The 24,783-nt window shown below is 43.9% G+C and overlaps 1 protein-coding gene across 2 annotated transcripts in view; it reads right to left on the bottom strand.

Moving 5' to 3' along the window:
* The window catches only part of mtus1b (microtubule associated tumor suppressor 1b), a 293,810-nt gene that overhangs the window by 246,510 nt on the left and 22,517 nt on the right, over nucleotides 1-24,783 (bottom strand). For both annotated transcript variants that reach the window (XM_070869726.1, XM_070869736.1), the window contains exon 2: nucleotides 970-3,490. In XM_070869726.1, the coding sequence (XP_070725827.1) occupies nucleotides 970-3,300 (2,331 nt within the window). In that variant the 5' untranslated portion in view covers nucleotides 3,301-3,490. The remainder of the gene's footprint in view (nucleotides 1-969; nucleotides 3,491-24,783) is intronic.

Raw genomic sequence — 24,783 nt, 5'->3', positions numbered from 1 at the left:
GAGAAGAGAGAGAGAGAGAGAGAGAGTGTACAGCGAGAGAGAGAGAGAGAGAGAGAGAGAGAGAGTACAGCGAGAGAGAGAGAGAGAGAGAGAGAAGAGAGAGAGAGAGAGAGAGAGAGAGAGTGTACAGCGAGAGAGAGAGAAGAGAGAGAGAGAGAGAGAGAGAGAGAGAGAGAGAGGAGAGAGAGGAGAGAGAGAGAGAGAGAGAGAGAGAGTGTGTACAGAGAGAGAGAGAGAGAGAGAGAGAGAGAGAGAGAGAGAGAGATGAGACAGAGAGAGAGAGAGAGAGAGAGAGAGAGAGAGTGTACAGCGAGAAGAGAGAGAGAGAGAGAGAGAGAGAGAGAGTGTACAGAGAGGAGAGAGAGAGAGAGAGAGAGAGAGAGAGAGAGAGAGAGAGAGAGGTACAGCGAGAGAGTGTGTACAGCGAGAGATATTCAACTATCATTGTAACCCATGTATAAGCTGACCTAAGTTGTACACCTTGAGAACATTGACAAGGGTGAACTTGTGGGAGACACGCCTAACCTGGACCCTCAGGTATAAAAGGGGAAGCTCCACCACCGTCGCTCTCTTGAGGTCTTGGTAAGAAAGGTAACTGGTCACAGAGTGATCTTATCTCAAGTATGGGCCTCGTGTGCATTTATACTGTATAGCAAGGACATATTAGAGCAAGCATGTCCAGAGGGAGAAAGCGAGCGAGCGTGTCCAGAGAGGGAGAGAAAGCGAGCGAGCGAGCGAGTCCAGAGAGAGTGTGTCGAGAGAGAGAGCGAGTAAGTGTCCAGAGAAAGACGGGTGGGGACATGAGAGGGGGAGAGGGAGAGGGAGACGGGTGGGGGTGGGGTGCCAGAGTGACGGAGTCACGAGACAAGACCACTCATAATAAAAATTCAATCCGATCAGCAAGATGGTTTTTCCAAACACCAAGTAAAAACATGCTGTTCAAGTTGTATATGAACAACAATCACTTACTTCGACTGTGGTGTGAACCTTCTCCAAAGCAGTAGCAGAAACTGGACCATTAAAATTGAGAAAGTGGTCATCTATTGCACCTGCCAAGCTTCTACATGGTGCCCTTGATTTTTCAACAACTGGAACAATCTGCTTTGATGGTTTGGTTCTCTCTGTTCCATCACAGTGAAAGGTTTTAAGTCCGTGTGTCGTAGCTCCTACAGAAGAAAGCTTTAACTTGGAGAAGTGCAACGAACCACATATTTGACTTTCTGCTCCATTTGCAAAGGCTGAAGTTGAAGATGCTTTGGTGTGAAGACTGTTGTTGCGATTGCATTTTGTGGTTTTGTTTTCTGTAATAGCAGTAGCAGGCAGCTTGTTTGTCAGGGGCGTTTTCCTAAACACAACCTTCTGCAATTTCAAGATTGGTGACTTTGGTTTCAGTGGCGATTGTGAAACTGGTTCCTTTTTCAGATGCATCAGTGCAGGAGATGGAGAACATGGAGACTGAAGAGATGAGATGGAACTGGCAGACCTTGGAAAGTATTTCGATGAACCCTCTGCTGCAAGGGACACATTGCTTTTTGGTGGTGAAGATATCTGCTGAGCTCTAGATACAACTTTGGGTTTGACATTGTTAAAATTAGGTTTAGGATAACATTTGATCTCCACTTTCATCAATTTTGCTTTCACATTTGTGTTGCATTTTATTTTGCAACATGGTTTCTGTCCAGGGCCCCTTGTGTTTGGCTGCAGCACCAAGTCAGTTGGAGAATCTTCTGCCTCAGGTGTGGAACAACTCTCACTATCAGTTAAGTGTGTTAGATTCTGAAATGGTGAACTGAAGAAAACCATTTTTCTGGACTCTGTTAAGAGAGTTGATGTTTGAGAATATGAACTTGCATCTTCATGAATTGTTGGACTGGAATCCAAAAAGGTTTCATCATTTACATTTCCTTGGATAGATGCTGCTGCTTGTGGTACAATTTCCTGTGCCTCAGTCCTCCAGCTGATAATTTCAGAACCAGGTTTTACATAGTTATTTTCTTCCCTTAGCACTATAAATGTGGCATTCATTGTTGAGCTTATTGGCTTTTTGTAAACTTCACCCATTTTGGCGACAGCCATTCCTCTATTTGGTCTTTTAATATTAATTTCTTGATAGCACTGTTCATTTAAAACTGGTAACTGCACATTTACTGTTTCTTCCAGTTGATATTTCACACATGTGTCAACATCAGCAGAACTAGTTGCACTGTGATAGGCTCTCTCTTTCAAGTTCTGATTTGGATCGAGGGTGGGGAACTGTGATAACCCAGTATTCTGGTTACTCAAATCTGTTTGAAAAAACATTTTTTCTGCTTTATCTAGGGCATGCTGCGGATTTGATACATCTACTGCACACTCTTCAGTATTCAAGTTTGTTTCCACTGGCAGTTGATATGTAATCTTTGTATCATCCATTATCTCAGTCACACCTGGGGATTCAGAAGCCTCCATTTCAATCACACCTGGGGATTCAAAAGCCTCCAATGACTGATCTGACGTTACAAATTGATCATTTGAACTATTAGAAAATATAGATGATTCAAGAACAGGTAGACTAGATTCATGCTCACTGCTGTCCTTCATTTCCAACTCAAATTCAGAAGGTAGTATTGAGTATTTCAGACTTGTTTCCATATTGGTTGTAATTCTCATAGCCATGTCATTAGGATTGTCAGTTATACCCGACTTCAAGCTGTTACCTGAAATAGGATGTTGCAATGTCTTCTGCTTAAGATGTGCTTCATTTGTAACACAAAGGTTCAACTTTTGTTCAGTATCTATTGCATAGTACTCACTTAAGACTTCACTGCAAGGCAACTGGCTTTTGACAGTGTGGTTTTGTGTGTGTTCAAGCACACACTGTCCAGGATCTGTTGATGTGACAGAACTCTTCGAGTTCCAACTCAAATTTGCAGTCATATATTGATCATCTGAAGAGCTACTTCTTGAATCATCGATAACCGTGCCAAAAGATGCTTCATGATCGCAGAGATAGTCTCTAGCCATTTCCAATTCTGGTCCACATATACCCTGGAGCAGACAAGCTGCTTGGTCAGATACGCTTTTCCCGACATCAACGCCAATATTAAATGGAAGCATCTGCACATCTGAGCTCACACTGTGTCCATTGGTCAATGGGGCTGTAACATGGATTGTTTCAGGAGATATTTTTGTGCTGGAGGGGACTTCATTGCCATTTGGGTCACTGATCAAAACAGGCAGATGAAAGCTGCTTATCTCACTGTCTGAAGACTCCCCCATTCCACTGGAATTGACTTGAAAGCTCATTTTAAAGATTTCCATTTAAATAAAAGCCTTTCAGAGCATAGATTTGGGATCAGAAGCTGTGCACCCAGCACTTTGAAGGGACAAAGAAAGTTGAATTTGAATCTCACGTTGGTATGATGAAAGGATATGAATTTCTCCAAAATAGTAACACTCGTTCTACTTGCTTGAAGAATCAAGATTTGAAACGGACTTTTTTTTGCTAAGGCTGGAAAGAGAAAAAAAAATACATTTGTTGCATCTCTAATATAGATAATTTAGTCTTCCTGCTTTTGCTGAATTCGCAATTATGGAGGTGGGCCATCTGACCAGACAAAGCCACTATAACATTCATGACTGGAATCGGACCAAACTTTGTGGAAATCTCAGCATATACTTCAGATTTACTAAAATATTGGAATCTTGCCAGACAGAGAAAAAAAAATTCATAACCAAAGCTTGCATGAAAAACCTGATCAAAACAGGCATCTTTGGGAATATGTTTCAACCTAGAATCTGTCTTTGTACAGAATTAGTCTGGAAGTTTTTCCCTTATTTTATTACATTTCTGATTAGTTAGAGAGAATCTTGCAAATCACAACTAGCTTATTCTCTTCAACAATGCAACAGTTGGTCTGCACAGCTTAGATTCCCCATTTTAATCTATATACCATTTCTGTTCATCTTCAATCAAGGAACATCAGTGTCCCCTACACCCCAACTCCACCAAACAGCACAAAATTAGTTACAACCTTAAAAGCTGGTGTGTTGACCGTCAGTAGTGGGGAAAATGTTGGAATCAATTATTAAAGATGAAATAACAGCGCATTTGGAAAGCAGTGACAGGATCGATCCAAGTCAGCATGGATTTATGAAAGGGAAATCATGCTCGACAAATCTTCTGGAATTTTGTGAGGATGTAACTAGTAGAGCCCAAGTTTCCACACGATATAAAACGGGCACCCCTCCGAGCTGAGTGCCCGTTTTTCACGCCTAAAAAAAAATCGCGATTCTGGCGCGTTCTGCAGCTCCTTGTCTGCCTGGCGCAGCGCCCAGGGGGCGGAGCCTACACTTGCGCCAATTTTGAGAGTGGGAGGGGGCGGGTACTATTTAAATTAGTTTTTTTCCTGCCGGCAACGCTGCGCATGTGCGTTGGAGCGTTCGCGCATGCTCAGTGTGAAAAAAACATTGGCACTCGGCCATTTTTGTAGTTCTCTGTAGCTGTTAAATTTTTGAACATTTTTTTAATAAAAGCACATTGCCATCAGCACTTGCAGCCTTCTCACTGTCTTCCCCCCCCTCCCTGTGGGAAGAACGGGCGCCTCCCCCCCACCGCGGGAAGAACGGGCGCCTCCTCCCTCCTCCCCCCCCCCCGCGGGAAGAACGGGCGCCTCCTACCCCACCCCCCCACAGGAAAGAACGGGCGCCTCCCCCCACCCCGCGGGAAGAACGGGTGCCTCAGGCTGACTGCAGAATTCTCCGTGCCTGAAGCACTTTCACACAGGTAGGAAGATGGTTTATTTAATCTTTTCTTTGTTTATAAATGTTTATTCAGGTTGGATTTATTTGTATAATATTTGTAGAAGTATAAATAAGGATTTATTGTAGAATTTAATGAGTTCCCTTCCCCCCCCCCCCCCCCCCCCACCTCGTTCTGGACGCCTAATTTGTAACCTGCGCCTGATTTTTTAATGTGTAGAACAGGTTTTTTCAGTTCTACAAAAATCTTCACTTGCTCCATTCTAAGTTAGTTTGGAGTACGTTTTCACTGTGGAAACTTTGAAATCAGGCGTCAGTGGCCGGACACGCCCCCTTTTGAAGAAAAAATTCTGTTCCAAAGTAGAACTGTTCTACCTGACTAGAACTGCAGAAAAAAAAATGTGGAGAATTGTGATTTCTAAGATAGTCCATTCTCCACCAGTTGCTCCTAAAAATCAGGCGCAAATCATGTGGAAATTTGGGCCCGTAGAGTGGACAAGGAAGAACCAGTAGTTGTGGTGGATTTGGACTTTCAAAAGGCTTTTGCCAAGGTTCCACACAAGAGATTGGCATGCAAAATTAAAGCACATGGTATTGGGGGTAATGTACTGACGTGAATAGAGAATTGGTTGGCAGGCAGGAAGCAGAGAGTCAGGATAAACAGATCCTTTTCAGAATGGCAGGCAGTGACTAGTGGGGTGCCGCAGGGCTCAGTGCTGGGACCCCAGCTATTTACAACATACATTAATGATTTGGATGAAGGAATAGAGTGTAATATCTCCAAGTTTGCAGATGACACTAAACTGGGTGGCAGTGAGAGTTGCGAGGAGGATGCTAAGAGGCTGCAGAGTGATTTGGACAAGTTAGGTGAATGGGCAAATGCATGGCAGATGCAGTATAATGCGGATAAATGAGAGGTTATCCATTTTGGGGGCAAAAACATGAAGGCAGATTATCTGAATGGCGGCAGATTCGGAAAAGGGGAGGTGCAACAAGACCTGGGTGTCATGGTACATCATTGAAAGTTGGTATGCAGGTACAGCAGGCGGTGAAGGCGGCAAATGGTATGTTGGCCTTCATAGCTAGGGGATTTTAGTATAGGAGCAGGGAGGTCTTACTGCAGTTGTACAGGGCCTTGGTGAGGCCTCACCTGGAATAGTGTGCGCAGTTTTGCTCTCCTAATCTGAGGAAGGACGTTCTTGCTATTGAGGGAGTGCAGCAAAGGTTTACCAGACTGATTCCCGGGATGGCTGGGCTGACATATGAGGAGAGACTGGATTGACTGGGCCTTTATTCACTGGAGTTTAGAAGGATGAGAGGGGATCTCGGAGAAACATAAAATTCTGACGGGACTGGACAGGTTAGATGCAGGAAGAATGTTCCCGATGTTGGGGAAGTCCAGAACCAGGGGGCACAGTCTAAGCAAAAGGGGTAAGCCATTTAGGACTGAGATGAGGAGAAACTTCTTCACTCAGAGTTGTTAACTTGCGAAATTCCCTACCGTAGAGTTGTTGATGCCAGTTCATTGGATATAGTCAAAAGGGAGTTAGATATGGCCCTTACGGCTAGAGGGATCAAGGGGTATGGAGAGAAAGCAGAAAAGGGGTACTGAGGTGGATGATCATCCATGATCTTATTGAATGGTGGTGCAGGCTCAAAGGGCTGAATGGCCCACTCCTGCACCTATTTTCTATGTTTCTTTGTCTGAACATTAGTTTCTACGAGTCCAAATTTGGCCAGTACAGATTTCTGGCGCACTCACCAGAGGTGCGCCGCTTTTCTGGAACAAGAAGGGCAGCAAAAATCTTCGGGCCGAGTTTGGCCGCTCCCCAGCCTCTCCTCGATGGTGGCGCAGCATGGCAACTGGATTCGGGGCCGGAGTCAGGTCCCGGCATTGAAAACATTTCTGGGAACTCTGCACATGCGCCATAGTGTGTGCGCGCACGTGCAGTAGCTCCTCACAGCCCCAATCTCTGCAACGCCCTGCAGGTTATGTGGGAGGGGCCCGAAGCACACCGCCCCTACCTCAGGCCAAGTGGCCTGCCGCTACCTTCCCACGCTCACTTAGACCTGCCTGGGGGAGCAGGAGCTGGAGGAGCCCGGGGGAGCAGAAGCTGGAGGAGCCAGGGGGAGCAGGAGCTGGAGGAGGAGCAGCCTGGGGGAGCAGGAGCGAGACTCTACCCCTAGCCCTGGCCAAAGGGCTTGCCGGTGTATTTTTTTAATAATTGATTTATTTTTCATTTATTATTGATGATGTTGCGAAGATGTTATGATGATGTTGTGAAGGTGATTAGTGCATTTCAAAATCCTCCCCCCACTCCATCTCTGGCTACCTGCGCTGATTTCTTATTTCACCGCAAGGTTTTTCAGAGCGGACACAAGTGGCCTCATACGCTGGCCTACGTTAGTTTGGAGTAACTTTTGGCTGGCTAAACTTGCTTAAATGGCCAAAACAGGCGTACGTGCCTGGCAACTAACTAACTCACTTACACTGGAGCAGATTAAATGGAGAATTGCGATTTTTAAGTTACTCCAAAAAAATCTAGATGCTCCAAAAAAAATGGAGCAACACCTGGGGAAATTTGGGCCTGTAAAAGGGTTGGGATTCTTGCCTCTTAACTACAAGTAATCCTTCAAGTTTAAGTCCTAATGACTTTAGCTCATCAGAAGGTTTGCTAATCATTTTAAATTCCCCTCAGAATGTGGGCACCACTGGCATGTCCAGCATATAGGACCCAAGTTTCCACAAGAAAAAAAACGGGCGCCCCTCCGAGCTGGGCGCCCGTTTTTCGTGCCTAAAAAAATCCTCGGTAGTCTCCACCGACTTACAGGTCCTGTGGCACTCGGCGCAGCCGGCACGAGCTGTGGGGGGAGCGGAGCCAGGTCCCTGCGCTGAAAACAGTGCCGGGACCTCTGCACATGCGCGCTACAGTCGGCACGCAAGTGCAGTAGCTCCAGGCACCGAACTGTGTGGGAGGGGCCCGAAGCACGCAGCCCCTTGCCCTGGCCCAATGGCCTCACTGGGGCTGCGTGAATGAGGCTCCTCCCACGGCCAGCTCCTGCTCCCCCCCCCCCACCCGACCCGACACCCACTCCCCCCGACCGGCTCTCTCTCCCCCCTCCCCCCCCCCCCGACCCGACACCCGCTCTCCCCCCCCTGCCCCAACAGAGACCCAAGACCCGCTCTCCCCCCCCCGCCCCGAGGCCCGCTCCCCTCCCCCCCCCCCCGGACCCGACACACTCTCTCTCTCTCTCTCTCTCTCTCTCTCTTCAGCGGCACGAACAGCTGCAGAATTCTCCCTGGCTGAAGCCCTTTCACACAGGTAGGAAGATGGTTTATTTAATCTTTTCTTGGCTTATAAATGTTTATTCAGGTTGGATTTATTTGTATAATATTTGTAGAAGTATAAATAAGGATTTATTGTAGAATTTAATGAGTTCCCTTCCCCCCCCACCTCGTTCTGGACACCTAATTTGTAACCTGCGCCTGATTTTTTAAATGTGTAGAACAGGTTTTTTCAGATCTACAAAAATCTTCACTGGCGCCATTCTACTTTAGTTTGGAGTACATTTTCACTCTGGAAACTTTCAAATCAGGTGTCAGTGGCCGGACACGCCCCCTTTTGAAGAAAACATTCTGTTCTAAAGTAGAACTGTTCTACCTGACTAGAACTGCAGAAAAAAAAAATGTGGAGAATTGCGATTTCTAAAATAGTCCGTTCTCCACCAGTTGCTCCTAAAAATCAGGCGCGAATCATGTGGAAACTTGGGCCCATAATTCCTCATCCTAGTTGTCCTGGATAGATGGTGATGGGCTAACTTTTTGAATCACTGTCCTTGTGACAATTTATTCTTTGCTGTGGTTTGATACAAGTATCTTACTAGACCACTCGAGGGGGAAAGAGGGCAGTTGAGAGTCAACCACGTTGGTGTGGGACTAGCGTCACAAGTAAGCCAGAATAGTTAAGGACAGCAGGTTTCCTTCCCAAGTAGGACATTAATGAGCCAATCAGACTTTTATGACAATGCGACAGCGACATGATCGCTTTTACTTATTTTTGTGTTGATTTTAAAAAAAATTAAAATTGTTAAATTGGAATTATTTTAACATCCATCCTCTTAGTAATCCAGTAAAAGTCATTACACCACCATGGGATGAAACTTACCTGAAAGAGAGAGCAGTTGAAAGAGAAGTTAAAAGGTTATGCCCAATATCCTGAATTATTCTCCAATTCAGTGTCCTGAAATTGAACTACATTGTCTTTAGTTAAATCATTGAGGTTATTTGATTCCAGAAATTATTTCTTATAATTCAACTGTTTGTTATGGGCTGACTAGAAGACTTGTAATTTACTAGGTAGGCAATTCCACTGACAAGTGTTCTATTCAATTAAACCAAAAAGTTACTCATTAAATCTCAGAAGGTTCAACAGGTTGCCAGTTGCATTCTTGAATGTACTGGTTGTTCTCCTATTTTGAGAATACTCTGGTTAAATATTGACAAAGGTCATTTTTTATGCACAGTACATTTTGGTACAGAAAACTTATATTTTTACAAATTGGATCAGATACTGGTGTTATCAGCTGCCAGAATATATTGAACTTGCAGAATGGGCATATAATTGGCAAACAAAGTTTAACACAGACAAATGTGAGGTATTACATTTTGGTAGGAAGAACAGGGAAGTCACCTATTACTTGGAGGGTGAGAGTCTGGGTGGGGTAGAGGAACAAAGGGATCTCAGAGTACAAATACGCAAATCACTAAAAGCTGCGACACAGGTTAGCATGGCCATAACAAAAAAAACAAGCACTAGGGTTTATTTCTAGAGGTATAGAATTGAAAAGTAGGGAAGTTATATTAAACCTGTATTGAACCTTGGTTAGACCACACTTAGAATACTGCGTACAATATTCGTTGCCATATTATAGTCATCAAGAAATCCAATTGGGAATTCAGAAGAAACTTCTTTCTCATCACTCCGGTTAATGTGGAAGTTGCTACCACAAATGTGTGCTCCAAAAGGATCCCTTTGTTCCTCTCTACCACCTAGACTTGCATCCTTCAAGTAATACGTGACCTCCCTATTCTTCCCACCAAAAATGTAATAACTCACATTTATCTTCCTACCAAACTGTAAAATCTCACATTTATCTGTGTTGAACCAAATTCGCCAATTATATGGCCATTCAGCAAGTTTATTAATGTCCTCCTGTAATTTGTTTAAGTTCTCCCGAGTATTGACTATTCTTCCCACCCGCCCCCCAATTTGGGGTCATCTGCAAATTTAGAAATTGTGTTTTTGATTCCAAAGTCTACATCATGTAAATTGTGAACAGCAGTGGTCCCAGCACTGATCTATGTGGAACATCACGACCCACCTTATGCTAATGTGAATAGCTACCCTTTACTCCTACTCTCTGCCTTGTCTTGAATCCAGCTAGCTATCCATTCTTCTACTTGTCCTTTGGCTCTTCATTCTCTGACCTTGTTCATCAGCCTATTATGGGGTACCTTATCGAAGGCCTTTTGAAAATCTAGACCAATTACATCTATAGCATTACCATTGTCTACTCTATTACCTTGTCAAAAAGTTCACTAAGGTTGGTCAAGCAAGACTTTCCTTTTGGAAATCCATGCTGACTATTATTATACTTTTGGTTTCTAGATGTTCTTCTATTTTCTCCTTTCGTAGGGATTCCATTACTTTTCCCACCACCGATGTTAAGCTGACTGGTCTATAATTTCCTGGACATGTTCTATCCCCCTTAGCTATCCACCAGTCCTCTGGCACTACAACTTTTTCTAACTAATTATTAAATACATGTAGTAATGCCTCTGCTGTCTCTTCCCTAGATTCTTATAAAATGCGTGGATGCAATCCATCCGGACCAGTGGTTTTATCCTCGAAGTTTGATTAGTTTATTTAATATATTCCTTTTTAAAAAAAATTTAAATGCACTTATCTCATCATTAAATGCCATGTCCACCGGTTCTATCTCCCTGGTAAATAATGAAGCAAAACAATTATTTAATATTTCTACCATCTCTCTATCATTATCTGTGGTATTATTCTGTCTATCCCTTAATGGCCCTATTACCATCCCAACCTTCCTTTTTAAAAAAAAAATTGATGTGCCTGTAAAATATTTCACTATTTTGTTTTATGTTCTTTGATAATTTAATTTCATAGATCCACTTTACCTTTCTAATTATTTTTTTTGACTTCTCTCCTAATCTCTTCAATATTCTCCATCATGCACTCCCCTTCTGTCTATGTACTTAATGTATGCCTCTTTGCTTACCCTCAATTGTTCCCTTATGGCTGTATTCATTCATGGAGTATCATTAGTGTTTAATTTGTTGTTTCCTTTCAGAATATATTTTTCCAACACTCTAAGGGCTCGATTTTCGGGTAATTTGTGGCCGGGTTTGTGCCGAGTTTTGACCCTCCGCGACAAAAATGGAGCGATCCTCGGAAAGGTTTTTGCAGTGGCGCTTGAAAGCTCCGCCGTGGAGAGCTGCGCCGGGTGTGCAACGGCTCGCATTGAAACTTCTGCCGGTGTCACATCGCTCACCCAACCCGTACATCGCGAAATGCACCCCCCGCCCGGTGACTGCCAGCCCTGCCGGCTGCGGTGACTTGGATAAACTGTAAAAAAGGGAGTTGAAGTTTTTATTTTTTAATATTTTTTCAGCGATGTGTGATAAGGGTGTTTGCAATTTCTTTTTTTTTTCCCCCTCCCAAGGACTCTCTCAGAGCACTCCTGGTCCCGCACTAAAGTTGGCGAGGATCCCGTTTTTGTGCCGTGAAAGCAGTTGAACGCTTCCCTTTGCACTGCCCTAAATGATGAAAGTTGCTCCACAAAGCTCAAACGTTAATTGGGTGGTAAATTTCCCGCCCCGCCTCAGCTTGCCGCGAAAACGGCAAAGCCGAAAATCCAGCCTTATGTTTCCCGTTGCTGTTCGACATAGTGGTTTGCCAATATAGTACAGCACAGGAGGCCGCCAATAGACACACTGTGCCTTTGCCTGCTTTTGGGAGATATCTCTCATTAATCCCAGTCCCTGCTCTTTATCCATAGCCCTGTAAATGTTTTCCCCCCTTCAAGTATTGATCCAATTCTCCTTTGAAAGTTACGATTGAATCTGGTTCCACCACCCTTTCAGGAAGTGCATTCCAGATCACAACAACTCAATTGTAAAAAAGATTCTCATGTCTCTGGCTCTTTCACCTGAAATCTGTGTCCTCCGGTTACCAACCATCCTGCCCTGGAAACTTGCTCTATCAAAAGCATTCATGATTTTGAACACCTCGCTCAAGTCTGCTCGAAGGAGAACAAACACAGCTTCCAGTCTCTCCACATAACTCCTGGATTAAAAGCAGTAGGCATCAAGTAAGCCTGGTGCATGATACTGAACAACTAGAATGCTGCCACATCAGTAGATGATGTGCTGCATCAGCTCTTCCACCACACAAAGAAAAAGGCTTATAGCAGATTAAAAACAAATAACCAAAGCTTTGAGGCTATCGTTGCCGGAAACCAGTTATGGGACCAGGTGCTCATATGCAGGATTCAGTGCCTTGACTGGTTTGCAGAGATTCAAGCAGTTAAAGCTCAACATCCAATTTGTAAAACCACTATTTATTAAAGCTATGGATGGCCATGCACACTTCCACATTATGCTCTGGAGGACAGCGTAATGCATTTTTATTTACAGAAAGTTGCGCACCAAGCCACTTGAGTGTTTCTGGTACTCATCATGCGCGAGTTGCTTGACCAATTCATCAATCCTCCTGGGTAGAAGCAAGTTGGATCTCTGGTATTGATTGTTCTGTTCCTCCAGGGAAATGGCACCTTAAGAGTGACATTTCAACAGTGACTACACTCCAAAAGTACTTAATTGGCTGTAAAGCGCTTTGAGATGGCTGGTGGTCATGAAAGGCGCTATATAAATGCAAGCCTTTCTTTTTAGAATCAGTATCAATGCTTGGAACTAACTGATTAACCCACAAATTCCAAGCTTTGGCAACTATCATACTCCAGGAAACAGGTTATTGATTAGCCAGATGAGCATGTGGATGGAACCTGGGGTACTTCCCACCTTAGCTCTAGATAACCCTGGCAAGCATTAATATGTAAATTGGACAAGCAGAAATATCATGTTATGTTCTGGCAAGATGCATCATTCTAGTAGGTTAAGCTCCATAAGTATTCCTACAGATACTCTGGTACTCCACATGCAATAGCGCTTCTTAACTATAGGGAACAAAAAAAAAGGTAGGGGAAGGGGTGGAATAAAAGTGCGCCTTTCACACAAGGCAAAACAGAAACTACGTATTAAAAAGTGTCAGTAGTTTGGTTTGGAGACACTCCAACAGGAATAGATTTTGCAGATTTAAAAAAATTCCAATGTGGATTCTGCAGTGAACACTAATTGTAGTGAACTGCAAGAACAAACCTTGGAATCATATAAAGCACAGATCAATTAACCCATTAGGTACCTGCATCTCTGGCACTATCTCTTAAAGCCTTGAATGAGAAATACAGCAGCAGAATGAGACTAGATCTGTGGTATTGCTCATATTCTCAGAATGAACCTTCTCACCTTGACCAGATTTTCCATGCTTCCTTCCGCATCCGCTATCCTGCTAGGACCATTGTACCTCTTCAGGATCCATCTTTTGTTTCTATACAAGTCTCTATTACCTCCTTTTGCCTTGCACCATCATAACTTGTTACATCAGTCATAGAAGCTTATAAATTTACAGCACAGAAGGAGGCCATTTGACACCTATTTGGGAATCGGGAAATAGATTCAGTAGTGAGAGGAGCAAAGCTGGAATTGGGCAGCAGAAAAGTAGAAAGTGAATTTGGAAGACAGAGGAAACAAAGGCTAGAAAATAGACAACAGGGGAGTTTGGTAATACTAAATGGTATATACTTCAATGCAAGGAGTATAGGGAATAAGGCAGATGAGCAGAGAGCACATCAACAGTTGGGAGTACGATATTAAAGCTATTATTGAGACATGGCTGAAAGAAGGGCAGGTATGGCAGCTCAACATTCCTGGTTACAGGGTTTTCAGACGGGATAGAGAGGGAGGTAAAAAAGGAGGGGGGGCTCGCAGTATTAATTAAACAATTACAGCTGCGAGAAGGGATGATATGTTAGAGGGGTCATCAAACAAGTCCATATGGGTTGAATTAAAGAACAAAAAAGGGGGCAATTACACTACTGGGAATGTACTATAGACCTCCAAACAATCACAGGGAGATAGACGAACAAACCTGTGGGGCAAATTGCTGCGAAGTGCAAAAAATATAGAGCTGCAATAGTGGGGGATTTCAACTACCCCAATATTAACTGGGAAACAAGTAGTGTAAATGGTACAGAGGGAGCTGAATTCCTAAAATGCATTCAGGAGAACTACTTTAGCCAGTACGCAACAAGGGAGGGGGCGGTTCTGGACTTGCTTTGGCAGGTGGAAGGGACATCAGTGGGAGAGCATTTTGGTGATCATAATTCAGTAAAATTTAGGGTAGTTATGGGAAAGGACAAAGGTGGACCAGGAAAAAGAGAGTTCTCAATTGAGGTAAAGCCAATTTTACAGAGCCGATATGGGATTTGGCCAAAGTGAACTGGAAATGGCTCCTTGATGATAAATCAGTGTCAGAGCAGTGGGAGGCATTCAAGGAAGAGATCCTGAGGGTACAGAGCAAGTATGTTCCCTGAAAGAAAAAGGGTGGGGCTAACAAAATTGAGTCTCCTGGATGTCAAGGGACATACAGGGCAAGATAAAAAAAAAAAGGGGAAGCTTATGACAGATACCGAGAATTCAATACTGCAGAAACTCTACAGGAGTATAAAAAGTACAGGGGTACAATTAAAAAAGATATCAGGAAACCAAAGAGAGCATGAAAGAATGTTGGCAAGATCGATTCGGGAAAACCCAAAGATGTTTTACAACTACATTAAGAATAAGAGGATGACGAGAGAAAGAGTGGGGCCTATTAAAAACCATAAAAGGAAATGGTATGTGGAGGCAGAAGACGTGGATATGATTCATAATAAAAACTTTGCATCTGTTTTCACAAAAGAGAGGGGCAATGCAGACTTTGCAATAAGGGAGGAGGAATGTGAAATATTAGACAAGATAAACAGTGAGAGGGGAAGTATTAAGGGGCTTAGCAGCTTTAAAAGTGGATACATCTCCAGGCCCAGATGAAATGTATCCTAGGCTGTTAAGAGAAATGAAAGGAAATAGCAGAGGCTCTGACTGTCATTTTCCAATCCTCTCTGGCTACATAGAAACATAAAAAATGGGTGCAGGAGTAGGCCATTCGGCCCTTCGAGCCTGCACCACCATTCAATGAGTTCATGGCTGAACATGCAACTTCAGTACCCCATTCCTGCTTTCTCGCCATACCCCTTGACCCCCCTAGTAGTAAGAACTACAGGTGTGGTGCCAGAGGACTGCTAATGTTGTACCTTTGTTTAAAAAGGGATAGACCGAGTAATTACAGGCCAGTCAGCCTCAGTGGTGGGAAAATTATTGGAAAAAATCCTGAGGGACAGAATAAAGCTTCGTTTGGAAAGACATGGATCAACCTAGGACAGTCAGCATGGATTTAAGAGGTCATGTCTGATTAACTTGATTGAATTTTTCGAGGAGGGAACACGGAGGGTCGATGATGGCAAAGCTTTTGATAAGGTCCTGCATGGCAGACTGGTCACAAAAGTAAAAGCCCATGGAATCCAGGGAAAAGTGGCAAGTTGGATCCAAAATTGGCTCAGAGGTGGGAAGCAAAGTGTAATGGTTGATGGGTGTTTTTGTGACTGGAAGGATGTTTCCAGTGTGGTTCTAAGGGGCTCAGTGCTGGATCCCTTGCTTTTTGTGGTAGATATCAATGAGTTGGACTTGAATGTAGAAGGTATGATTAAGAAGTTTGCAGATGACACTAAAATAGGCTGCGTGGTTGATAATGAAAAAGAAAGTTGCGGACTGCAGGAAGATATCAATGTACTGGTCAGGTGGGCAGAACAGTGGCAAATGGAATTCAATCTGAATCAGTGTGCGGTTATGCAAGATCTAAGGCAAGGGAATACACATTGGGCCCAAAATTCATCGACAACCACCCAAAAACACAAGTTGTGTCAAAAAACAGGTACACACCGCAGGGCGGAAGTTTCAATGACATACCGCTGGGTGATATGTACACCGCCCGCCCATGCAGACCGCCAACATACCACCCAAAAGTGCAAGTTTCATGTCACACCACCAACATACCGTAGGAACTGCATACTGTCCTGGAGAAGGTGCTTTAAGTGGATCTTAAGTAGGCGGTATGTACACAGAACTGACAGGTTTGTTTGATATTACACAGATCTTTTGGGTTCTCCACAGTTAGATGTATTCTTAAATGGATTGTAGTATTTTCTAGTTGGGCAATAATATAAATGGTCTGATCAAGCCTTATTTACTCCTTTACTAATGAAGTATAATAAAAAATATTAACCTCTCACTCCCCAATCTCTTGCCCCCCCACCCCCCATCTCTTTCCCCTCCTCCCCTTCCCCCCCAATCTCCTCCTCCCCCACCCCAGCGATCTCAGGCCAGCAGTCTCTGGCCTCTCGGGGTACGGAGCTGGACAGCCGTGCGTGCGTGCGCGCAACTCGGGAGCCAAAGATTCCCGAGTTGAAAGGTCTCCTCCGCCAGCCACCGCCCTCCGCTCACGGCTGAGAAAAATGGGATAAATTTCCCACCCACTCAGCCCCAGCTGTAAAAAGGTGATGCACCACCCAGGGATCGCTGAAAAATGAGCGGAACTTGTGTTTCACCAATTTCAGCCCCAATAATACGACACTGAAAAGTGTAGAGGAACAAAGGGACCTTGGAGTGAAAACCCACAGATTCCTGAAGGTAGCAGGCGAGGTAGATAAGGTGGTTAAGGCGGCATATGGAATACTTGCCTTTATTAGTCGAGGCATGGAATACAACAGCAAAGACATTATGCTTGAACTGTATAAAACACAGGTTAAACTGCAGCTGTATGTGTCTGCGCATAGTCACAAACTGAACTCCAAGTTATAGTCAACATCTTCACTGAGGCGTCCGAAAGCAGGGGCCTTACACTAAACATCTGTAAGACAAAGGTCCTCCACCAACCTGACCCCGCCAGACAGCACTGCCCCCCCCAGTCATCGAGATCCATGGCGCGACCCTGGACAACGTGGACCACTTTCCATATCTCGGGAGCTTATCACCACCAAAGGAAGACAGACGACGAGATTCAATACCGTCTCCAGTGTGCCAGTGCAGCCTTCGGCCGCCTGAGGAAGAGTGTTCAAAGATCAGGCCATCAAATCTGCCACCAAGCTCATGGTCTATCGGTCTCTAGTGATACCCACCCTCCTGTATGGCTCAGAGACATGGACCATGAAGGATGCAAAATTCACGAGAACCACCCCCCCCCCCCCCCCCCCCCATCATTCGAAAGGAAATTTAATTTGGGACTATCTACCGAAAAGTTTGAAATCCTAAAGGGCTTATGGAAGTAACTATGAACTTTAATCGAATTTTGGACTTTTACAAAACAAATTCAAGCCTGTGGGCAGGCCTAGGGAACAAAAGAAGCCCACTTGATTATTGGAACTGTATGGGTGTTGAGACTAAGTTAACTTGTCTGGAGGAATGGACATTCGAAAACCCTTCTCCACAGGAGACATTTACATTACAACAATAACAATAACTCAGATGGCCAGCCATCAAACCAACCTGAGAAAAGCCATCTTCAACATGAATAAGAACAAAGGGCCCACTACAGCCTGTATGCGAAAAACCAAGCACAAAAGGACTTTGCGATTACCAAGCTAATATTTCCATCAGGAAATAGATTGAGAAATGCAACCCACCCAAGACATTAACTTTTAACGAGCCGGCCAAAATATTACAAAGAGAAGTCAAGCCCGCCAAATTTAAACAAAGAATTCTGAACTGATTTGGCGCGAAGATTAGAACACAAACAATATAACTGGCCCCTCATTTTCAATCGAGGGTATGACACACTTTGCCATATTGCTCGTGCTGTACTACGACTATGCCATCAAGGGAGACCAACTCGACAGTTGAAAACTAACTTCTCCAGCCTCGAAGTCCTGAAGGAAGGAAGAACTTCACCGTCGTGGCAGCAACCAACCACAACCAACGTGGTACCAACGAAAAACCATCGCGATCGACCAAACTCAAAACGAAACTCCAACAGAAAGAAACCGAAGAATTGAAAGTTTCCACTCTACAATCTAAGGCCTGACGACCAACGGGTGAAAACATTACCTAAAGAGACTTTGAACCTATTTCCAACGAAGTAAACTGGGTACTTACCCCATAGATCCAAAACACGCCTTACCGCATCAGCGGACTCAACCCAACTGAAGATTGCGCAGTACGGCAAGCAGAACCTACAGAATTCAACGAACCCCGAAATCGCAAACTACCGCTAACTGACCAGAAAGGATTGGTAAGCATAGTCCCTGCCTTCCTTGGAGCCTAACCTAGCTAGGATTAGGTATTGGGAGGTGGGAGGTGTCTTTTTTTTAAAAACTGTAATCCCCTTTGAATGTGTAATGTAGTAATGTATTGTTCTTTAGAAACATAGAAACATAGAAAATAGGTGCAGGAGTAGGCCATTCGGCCCTTCTAGCCTGCACCGCCATTCAATGAGTTCATGGCTGAACATGCAACTTCAGTACCCCATTCCTGCTTTCTCACCATGCCCCTTGATTCCCCTAGTAGTAAGGACTTCATCTAACTCCTTTTTGAATATATTTAGTGAATTGGCCTCAACAACTTTCTGTGGTAGAGAATTCCACAGGTTCACCACTCTCTGGGTGAAGAAATTCCTCCTCATCTCGGTCCTAAATGGCTTCCCCCTTATCCTTAGACTGTGTTCCCTGGTTCTGGACTTCCCCAACATTGGGAACATTCTTCCTGCATCTAACCTGTCTAACCCCGTCAGAATTTTAAACGTTTCTATGAGGTCCCCTCTCATTCTTCTGAACTCCAGTGAATACAAGCCCAGTTGATCCAGTCTTTCTTGATAGGTCAGTCCCGCCATCCCGGGAATCAGTCTGGTGAACCTTCGCTGCACTCCCTCAATAGCAAGAATGTCCTTCCTCAGGTTAGGAGACCAAAACTGTACACAATACTCCAGGTGTGGCCTCACCAAGGCCCTGTACAATTGTAGTAACACCTCCCTGCCCTTGTACTCAAATCCCCTCGATATGAAGGCCAACATGCCATTTGCTTTCTTAACCGCCTGCTGCACCTGCATGCCAACCTTCAATGACTGATGTACCATGACACCCAGGTCTCTTTGCACCTGCCCTTTTCCTAATGTGTCACCATTCAGATAATAGTCTGTCTCTCTGTTTTTACCACCAAAGTGGATAACCTCACATTTATCCACATTATACTTCATCTGCCATGCATTTGCCCACTCACCTAACCTGTCCAAGTCGCTCTGCAGCCTCATAGAATCCTCCTTGCAGCTCACACTGCCACCCAACTTAGTGTCATCCGCAAATTTGGAGATACTACATTTAATCCCCTCGTCTAAATCATTAATGTACAGTGTAAACAGCTGGGGCCCCAGCACAGAACCTTGCGGTACCCCACTAGTCACTGCCTGCCATTCTGAAAAGTCCCCATTTACTCCTACTCTTTGCTTCCTGTCTGACAACCAGTTCTCAATCCATGTCAGCACACTACCCCCAATCCCATGTGCTTTAACTTTGCACATTAATCTCTTGTGTTGGACCTTGTCGAAAGCCTTCTGAAAGTCCAAATATACCACATCAACTGGTTCTCCCTTGTCCACTCTACTGGAAACATCCTCAAAAAATTCCAGAAGATTTGTCAAGCATGATTTCCCTTTCACAAATCCATGCTGACTTGGACCTATCATATTACCTCTTTCCAAATGCACTGCTATGACATCCTTAATAATTGATTCCATCATTTTACCCACAACCGATGTCAGGCTGACCGGTCTGTAATTCCCTGTTTTCTCTCTCCCTCCTTTTTTAAAAAGTGGGGTTACATTGGCTACCCTCCACTCCATAGGAACTGATCCAGAATCAATGGAATGTTGGAAAATGACTGTCAATGCATCCACTATTTCCAAGGCCACCTCCTTAAGTACTCTGGGATGCAGTCCATCAGGCCCTAAGGATTTATCGGCCTTCAATCCCATCAATTTCCCCAACATAATTTCCCGACTAATAAGGATTTCCCTCAGTTCCTCCTCCTTACTAGACCCTCTGACCCCTTTTATATCCGGAAGGTTGTTTGTGTCCTCCTCAGTGAATACCGAACCAAAGTACTTGTTCAATTGGTCCGCCATTTCTTTGTTCCCCGTTATGACTTCCCCTGATTCTGACTGCAGGGGACCTACGTTTGTCTTTACTAACCTTTTTCTCTTTACATATCTATAGAAACTTTTGCAATCCGTCTTAATGTTCCCTGCAAGCTTCTTCTTGTACTCCATTTTCCCTGCCCTAATCAAACCCTTTGTCCTCCTCTGCTGAGTTCTAAATTTCTCCCAGTCCCCGGGTTCTCTGCTATTTCTGGCCAATTTGTATGCCACTTCCTTGGCTTTAATGCTATCCCTGATTTCCCTTGATAGCCACGGTTGAGCCACCTTCCCTTTTTTATTTTTACGACAGACAGGAATGTACAATTGTTGTAGTTCATCCATGCGGTCTCTAAATGTCTGCCATTGCCCATCTACAGTCAACCCCTTCAGTATCATTCGCCAATCTATCCTAGCCAATTCACGCCTCATACCTTCAAAGTTACCCTTTAAGTTCTGGACCATGGTCTCTGAATTAACTGTTTCATTCTCCATCCTAATGCAGAATTCCACCATATTATGGTCACTCTTCCCCAAGGGGCCTCGCACAACGAGATTGCTAATTAATCCTCTCTCATTACACAACACCCAGTCTAAGATGGCCTCCCCCCTAGTTGGTTCCTCGACATATTGGTCTAAAAAACCATCCCTTATGCACTCCAGGAAATCCTCCTCTACCGTATTGCTTCCAGTTTGGTTAACCCAATCTATGTGCATATTAAAGTCACCCATTATAACTGCTGCACCTTTATTGCACGCACCCCTAATTTCATGTTTGATGCCCTCCCCAACATCACTACTACTGTTTGGAGGTCTGTACACAACTCCCACTAACGTTTTTTGTCCTTTGGTATTCTGCAGCTCTACCCATATAGATTCCACATCATCCAAGCTAATGTCCTTCCGAACTATTGCCTTAATTTGCTCCTTAACCAGCAATGGTGATTATAAGTTTGACATTGATTTTATTACAGACAAGAAAATACTAAGTTCTTTTGCATCAAACCAGTTGTCCTTTGCACTTTACCACATCCCCCAAATAAATCCAGAGTCTAGAACCCATGGGAGTGGGAGCGATTTGAACCCTTCAAGTAGGTCAGAGGTGAACCATGTACAGTAGACACCTCAAATCGCTGGAGATATACCACCAACAATGTCTCCGCAAGATCCTGCAAATCCCCTGGGAGGACAGATGCACCAATGTTAATGTCCTCGATCAGGCCAACATCCTCAGCATCGAAGCACTGACCACACTCGACCAGCTCCGTTGGGCGGGCCATATTGTTCACATGCCGGACACAAGACTCCGAAGCAAGCATTCTACTCGGAACTCCTACACAACAAGCAAGCCCAAGGTGGGCAGAAGAAACATTTCAAGGACACCTTCAAAGCCTCCTTGATAAAATGCAACATCCCCAACGACACCTGGTAGTCCCTGGCCAAAGACCTCCCCAAGTGGAGAAAAGGCATCCGGGAGGGCACTAAGCACCGAGTCTCATCGCCGAGAGCATGCAGAAACCAAGCGCAGGCAGCAGAAGGAACGCTCGTCAAACCAGTCCCACCCACCCTTTCCTTCAACGACTCTCTGTGACAGAGACTGTCATTTCTGTTGTTCGTCTTGGAATTCTTCCATACCCGAGTACTGGGTGCTAAAACTGATGAGACTTTAGTCTCTTTAATCCAACTCCAGAGTGCCTAAGCAGCATGGCAGACAAGCTTTTATATTCCCTTGCACGAGGTGTGCAGGTGACCCTTGGGCTTCCAACAGTTGTGCCCTCTAGTGGCAAGTCTTACACAGTTACAATGTTTACATAAATAACACCTGTATTGGACTGTTCAGTCACCCAAGAACTCAGAGTGGAAGCAAATCTTCCTCGATTTCAAGAGACTGCCTATGATGATTATGACAGGAAAGATGCGTTTGAACTGGAAAAGGTGCAGAGGAGATTTACAAGAATGTTGCCTGGAGTGGAGAATTTTGGCTATGAGGGAAGATTGGACATGTTGGGTCTGTTTTCTTTCGAACAGAGGAGGCCAATGAGAGACCTGATAGTGTAAAAAATTATGAGGGGCCTGGATAGAGAGTGACTAGGAAGGATCGGTTTCCCTTTGCATCTGGGGTCAACAACCAGGGGGCATAGATTTGAAGTAATTGGGAGGCAGGGGGAGGTATAGAGGCGATACGAGGGGTGTCTGGAACTCTGCCTTAAAAAAGGTGGTAGAGGCAGAAAGCCTCACCACATTTAAAAAATACTTGGATGTGCACTTGAAGTGCCGTAACCTGCAGGGCCACAGACCAAGAGCTGGAAAGTGGGATTAGTCTGGATAGCTCTTGGCCAGCCGGTGCGGACACGATAGGCCGAAATGGCCTCCTTCCGTGCTGTAAATTTCTATGATTCTATGATTCAATGACACAGTGTGTGTGCCGGCCGACAAAGAGCAATCCAGCCTAATCCCACTTTCCAGCTCTTGTACGTAACCTTGTAGGTTGCGGCACTCCAAGTAACGTTATTTTAAATAAAACAGCAACTGCCAACTGTGATCAAGCCAACTTTTACATCTGTACACCTAAACCATAAAACAATTAAAATATCCCATGCAACATATTTTCCAACCTCTTCAACTCTGGACCTTAATGTAACTACCAAAACTGCTTTGTGCTGAACACAGCATTTTAAAACAGCCGCAATTGAGTGGAAAAGTTGCTGGCTCAATCATTCCCAAATTTTGGCAGAACACTATAAAGATAGTTGCTTAGAAAATATAAGTGTGCTTTCATTAACAGCTCGCACAATGCAACTTTTGTCAAGACTCATCTCAGACACCTGTAGCAAGTTTTAATACCTCCATAAAAAAGGTTCGATGTTAAAAAATCGAGATTAGCAAACGTGCATAAAAAAATCTCAAGCAAAGTGCAGTTTATAACACAGTCATAATGGAATGTTAAGATTTTCTCTCTTTTTAAAAAAATTATATAAATATGAGTCACCATGTAGAATAAAATTGGCCCCAAAAAACAAGTTTACCCTCAGAGGAAAATGGGTGAATTAGACCCGTCCCCCATAACCCATTTCAAACTAGATTCACACAAGGATGCCCGGTTCAACAAGGAAAGTTCACCTCAAACCAAAACTTGAGCTTCTCCTTCCTCTGAAAGATCTTCATCCAATTCTCCTCAATAAGAAAAGGTTACTATCCCGAAACATTATAAATCTGAACACATACCCTTTTGTATCCCCTCAACCTAATCATCTGTTGTACCTGGTGCATCCTGCTCTCAGGTCATGGTCTTTAGTCCCTGCCACAGACTGTACTCCCTTGCCACTGATTCCAATCCCCTACAAAATCACTTTCCAACTAAACTTGACTGCTTGCAAATCTCTGTCGAGGTGAGCTTTGAACCACCCAGCAGCAAGATCATCAACCTTCATGGATTTCCCGTCCCCAAATGTATTAAGTTTAAAATTCTTATCTTCTACTATAAATCTCACAGTGGCTTTCCTCACGTTAAAATACTGCCAAAACCCCTCCAGAACATATTTCATAATTCTAGCCTTCTAATAATTTTTCACCACCAGTGGTGATCGAGCCTTTAATCCCATCTGTCTCCATCTCTGAACCCCTCAAATCCTAATTCTTCAGCCAAATTTTCCACCTCAACTAAGAATGACCACTTGGCAAGGCAACAGTGATGCCAGCACCCATGGAACTGCACAAGAACCACATACAAGGAAGGAAATTGCATTTGAGAGCAGGAAGTTGTTGTTGGAACATAGGAGTGTGATTTTCAAATACTGCACTTAAGGAGCTGCTTCAAGCCCAAAAGTCTTCAGACAAGGGGTAAAAATACTTGGTATACTTAATTCCTCACATTAGTTGAATACTTACGCTCCAGAAGTTCAGCAAACCAGTAGTAACTGTGAAGTTAGTGGCTTTATCAGGTTGCAAAATCCATTATCCCCCCACACAGAGGCAAAAACCAAGTAAGACAAGTCAATTATTGGTCTCTGCCCCTAGCTTTAATAAAAGGGAATGAAGAATGAGCTAAACCACAGACTCCATTAGGACCAAGTAGAATTGATTTCTTTCACAGCAGAAATTTGACCTTCAGCAACAAAACTCTAATCAAAAACTAGACCACCAGGTAAATTACTATATTTTTGATCAGCATGGTTAATCAATCATGTTTTGAAGGAGATTGTCTTTAAAAATGTTTTACTAAGTACATACAGGATGCCCAAGGTCACACTGTGGATGGGATAGTAAATGACTGAACTCACACAAGAAAAATTAGACAATGCAATCTTAGGAATTTAGTCCAAATGCCCCACTTCCACCCCAATTGTAATGTTTAATTGCTTGAAATGTACACAATTCACAACTTGAGCAATACACCCAATTTGCTCTCAAATGTGTGAATTCCACTTTGTACAAGTTAAGTAAGGTTCAAGCTCCAAAACTCATCTTTCCAATCTCTGGTGTTCCTCTTCCCATCCAAAAGGAAGAGGAAAGTGAATACTTTTTTGGAGAACCAAGAATAAATCCACATTATAGCACTGCACAAAGATTTGGCTAACAATGTAAAATTCCACTCCAGTAAGTAGCAGTCATGGACTAATCTGCAAAG

The sequence above is a fragment of the Pristiophorus japonicus genome, chromosome 2 (genome assembly GCF_044704955.1).
Source record: "Pristiophorus japonicus isolate sPriJap1 chromosome 2, sPriJap1.hap1, whole genome shotgun sequence".
Classification (NCBI taxonomy): domain Eukaryota; kingdom Metazoa; phylum Chordata; class Chondrichthyes; family Pristiophoridae; genus Pristiophorus; species Pristiophorus japonicus.
The sequence above is the reverse complement of the archived record's forward strand: the minus strand, read 5'-3'. Positions and strand labels throughout refer to the sequence as shown.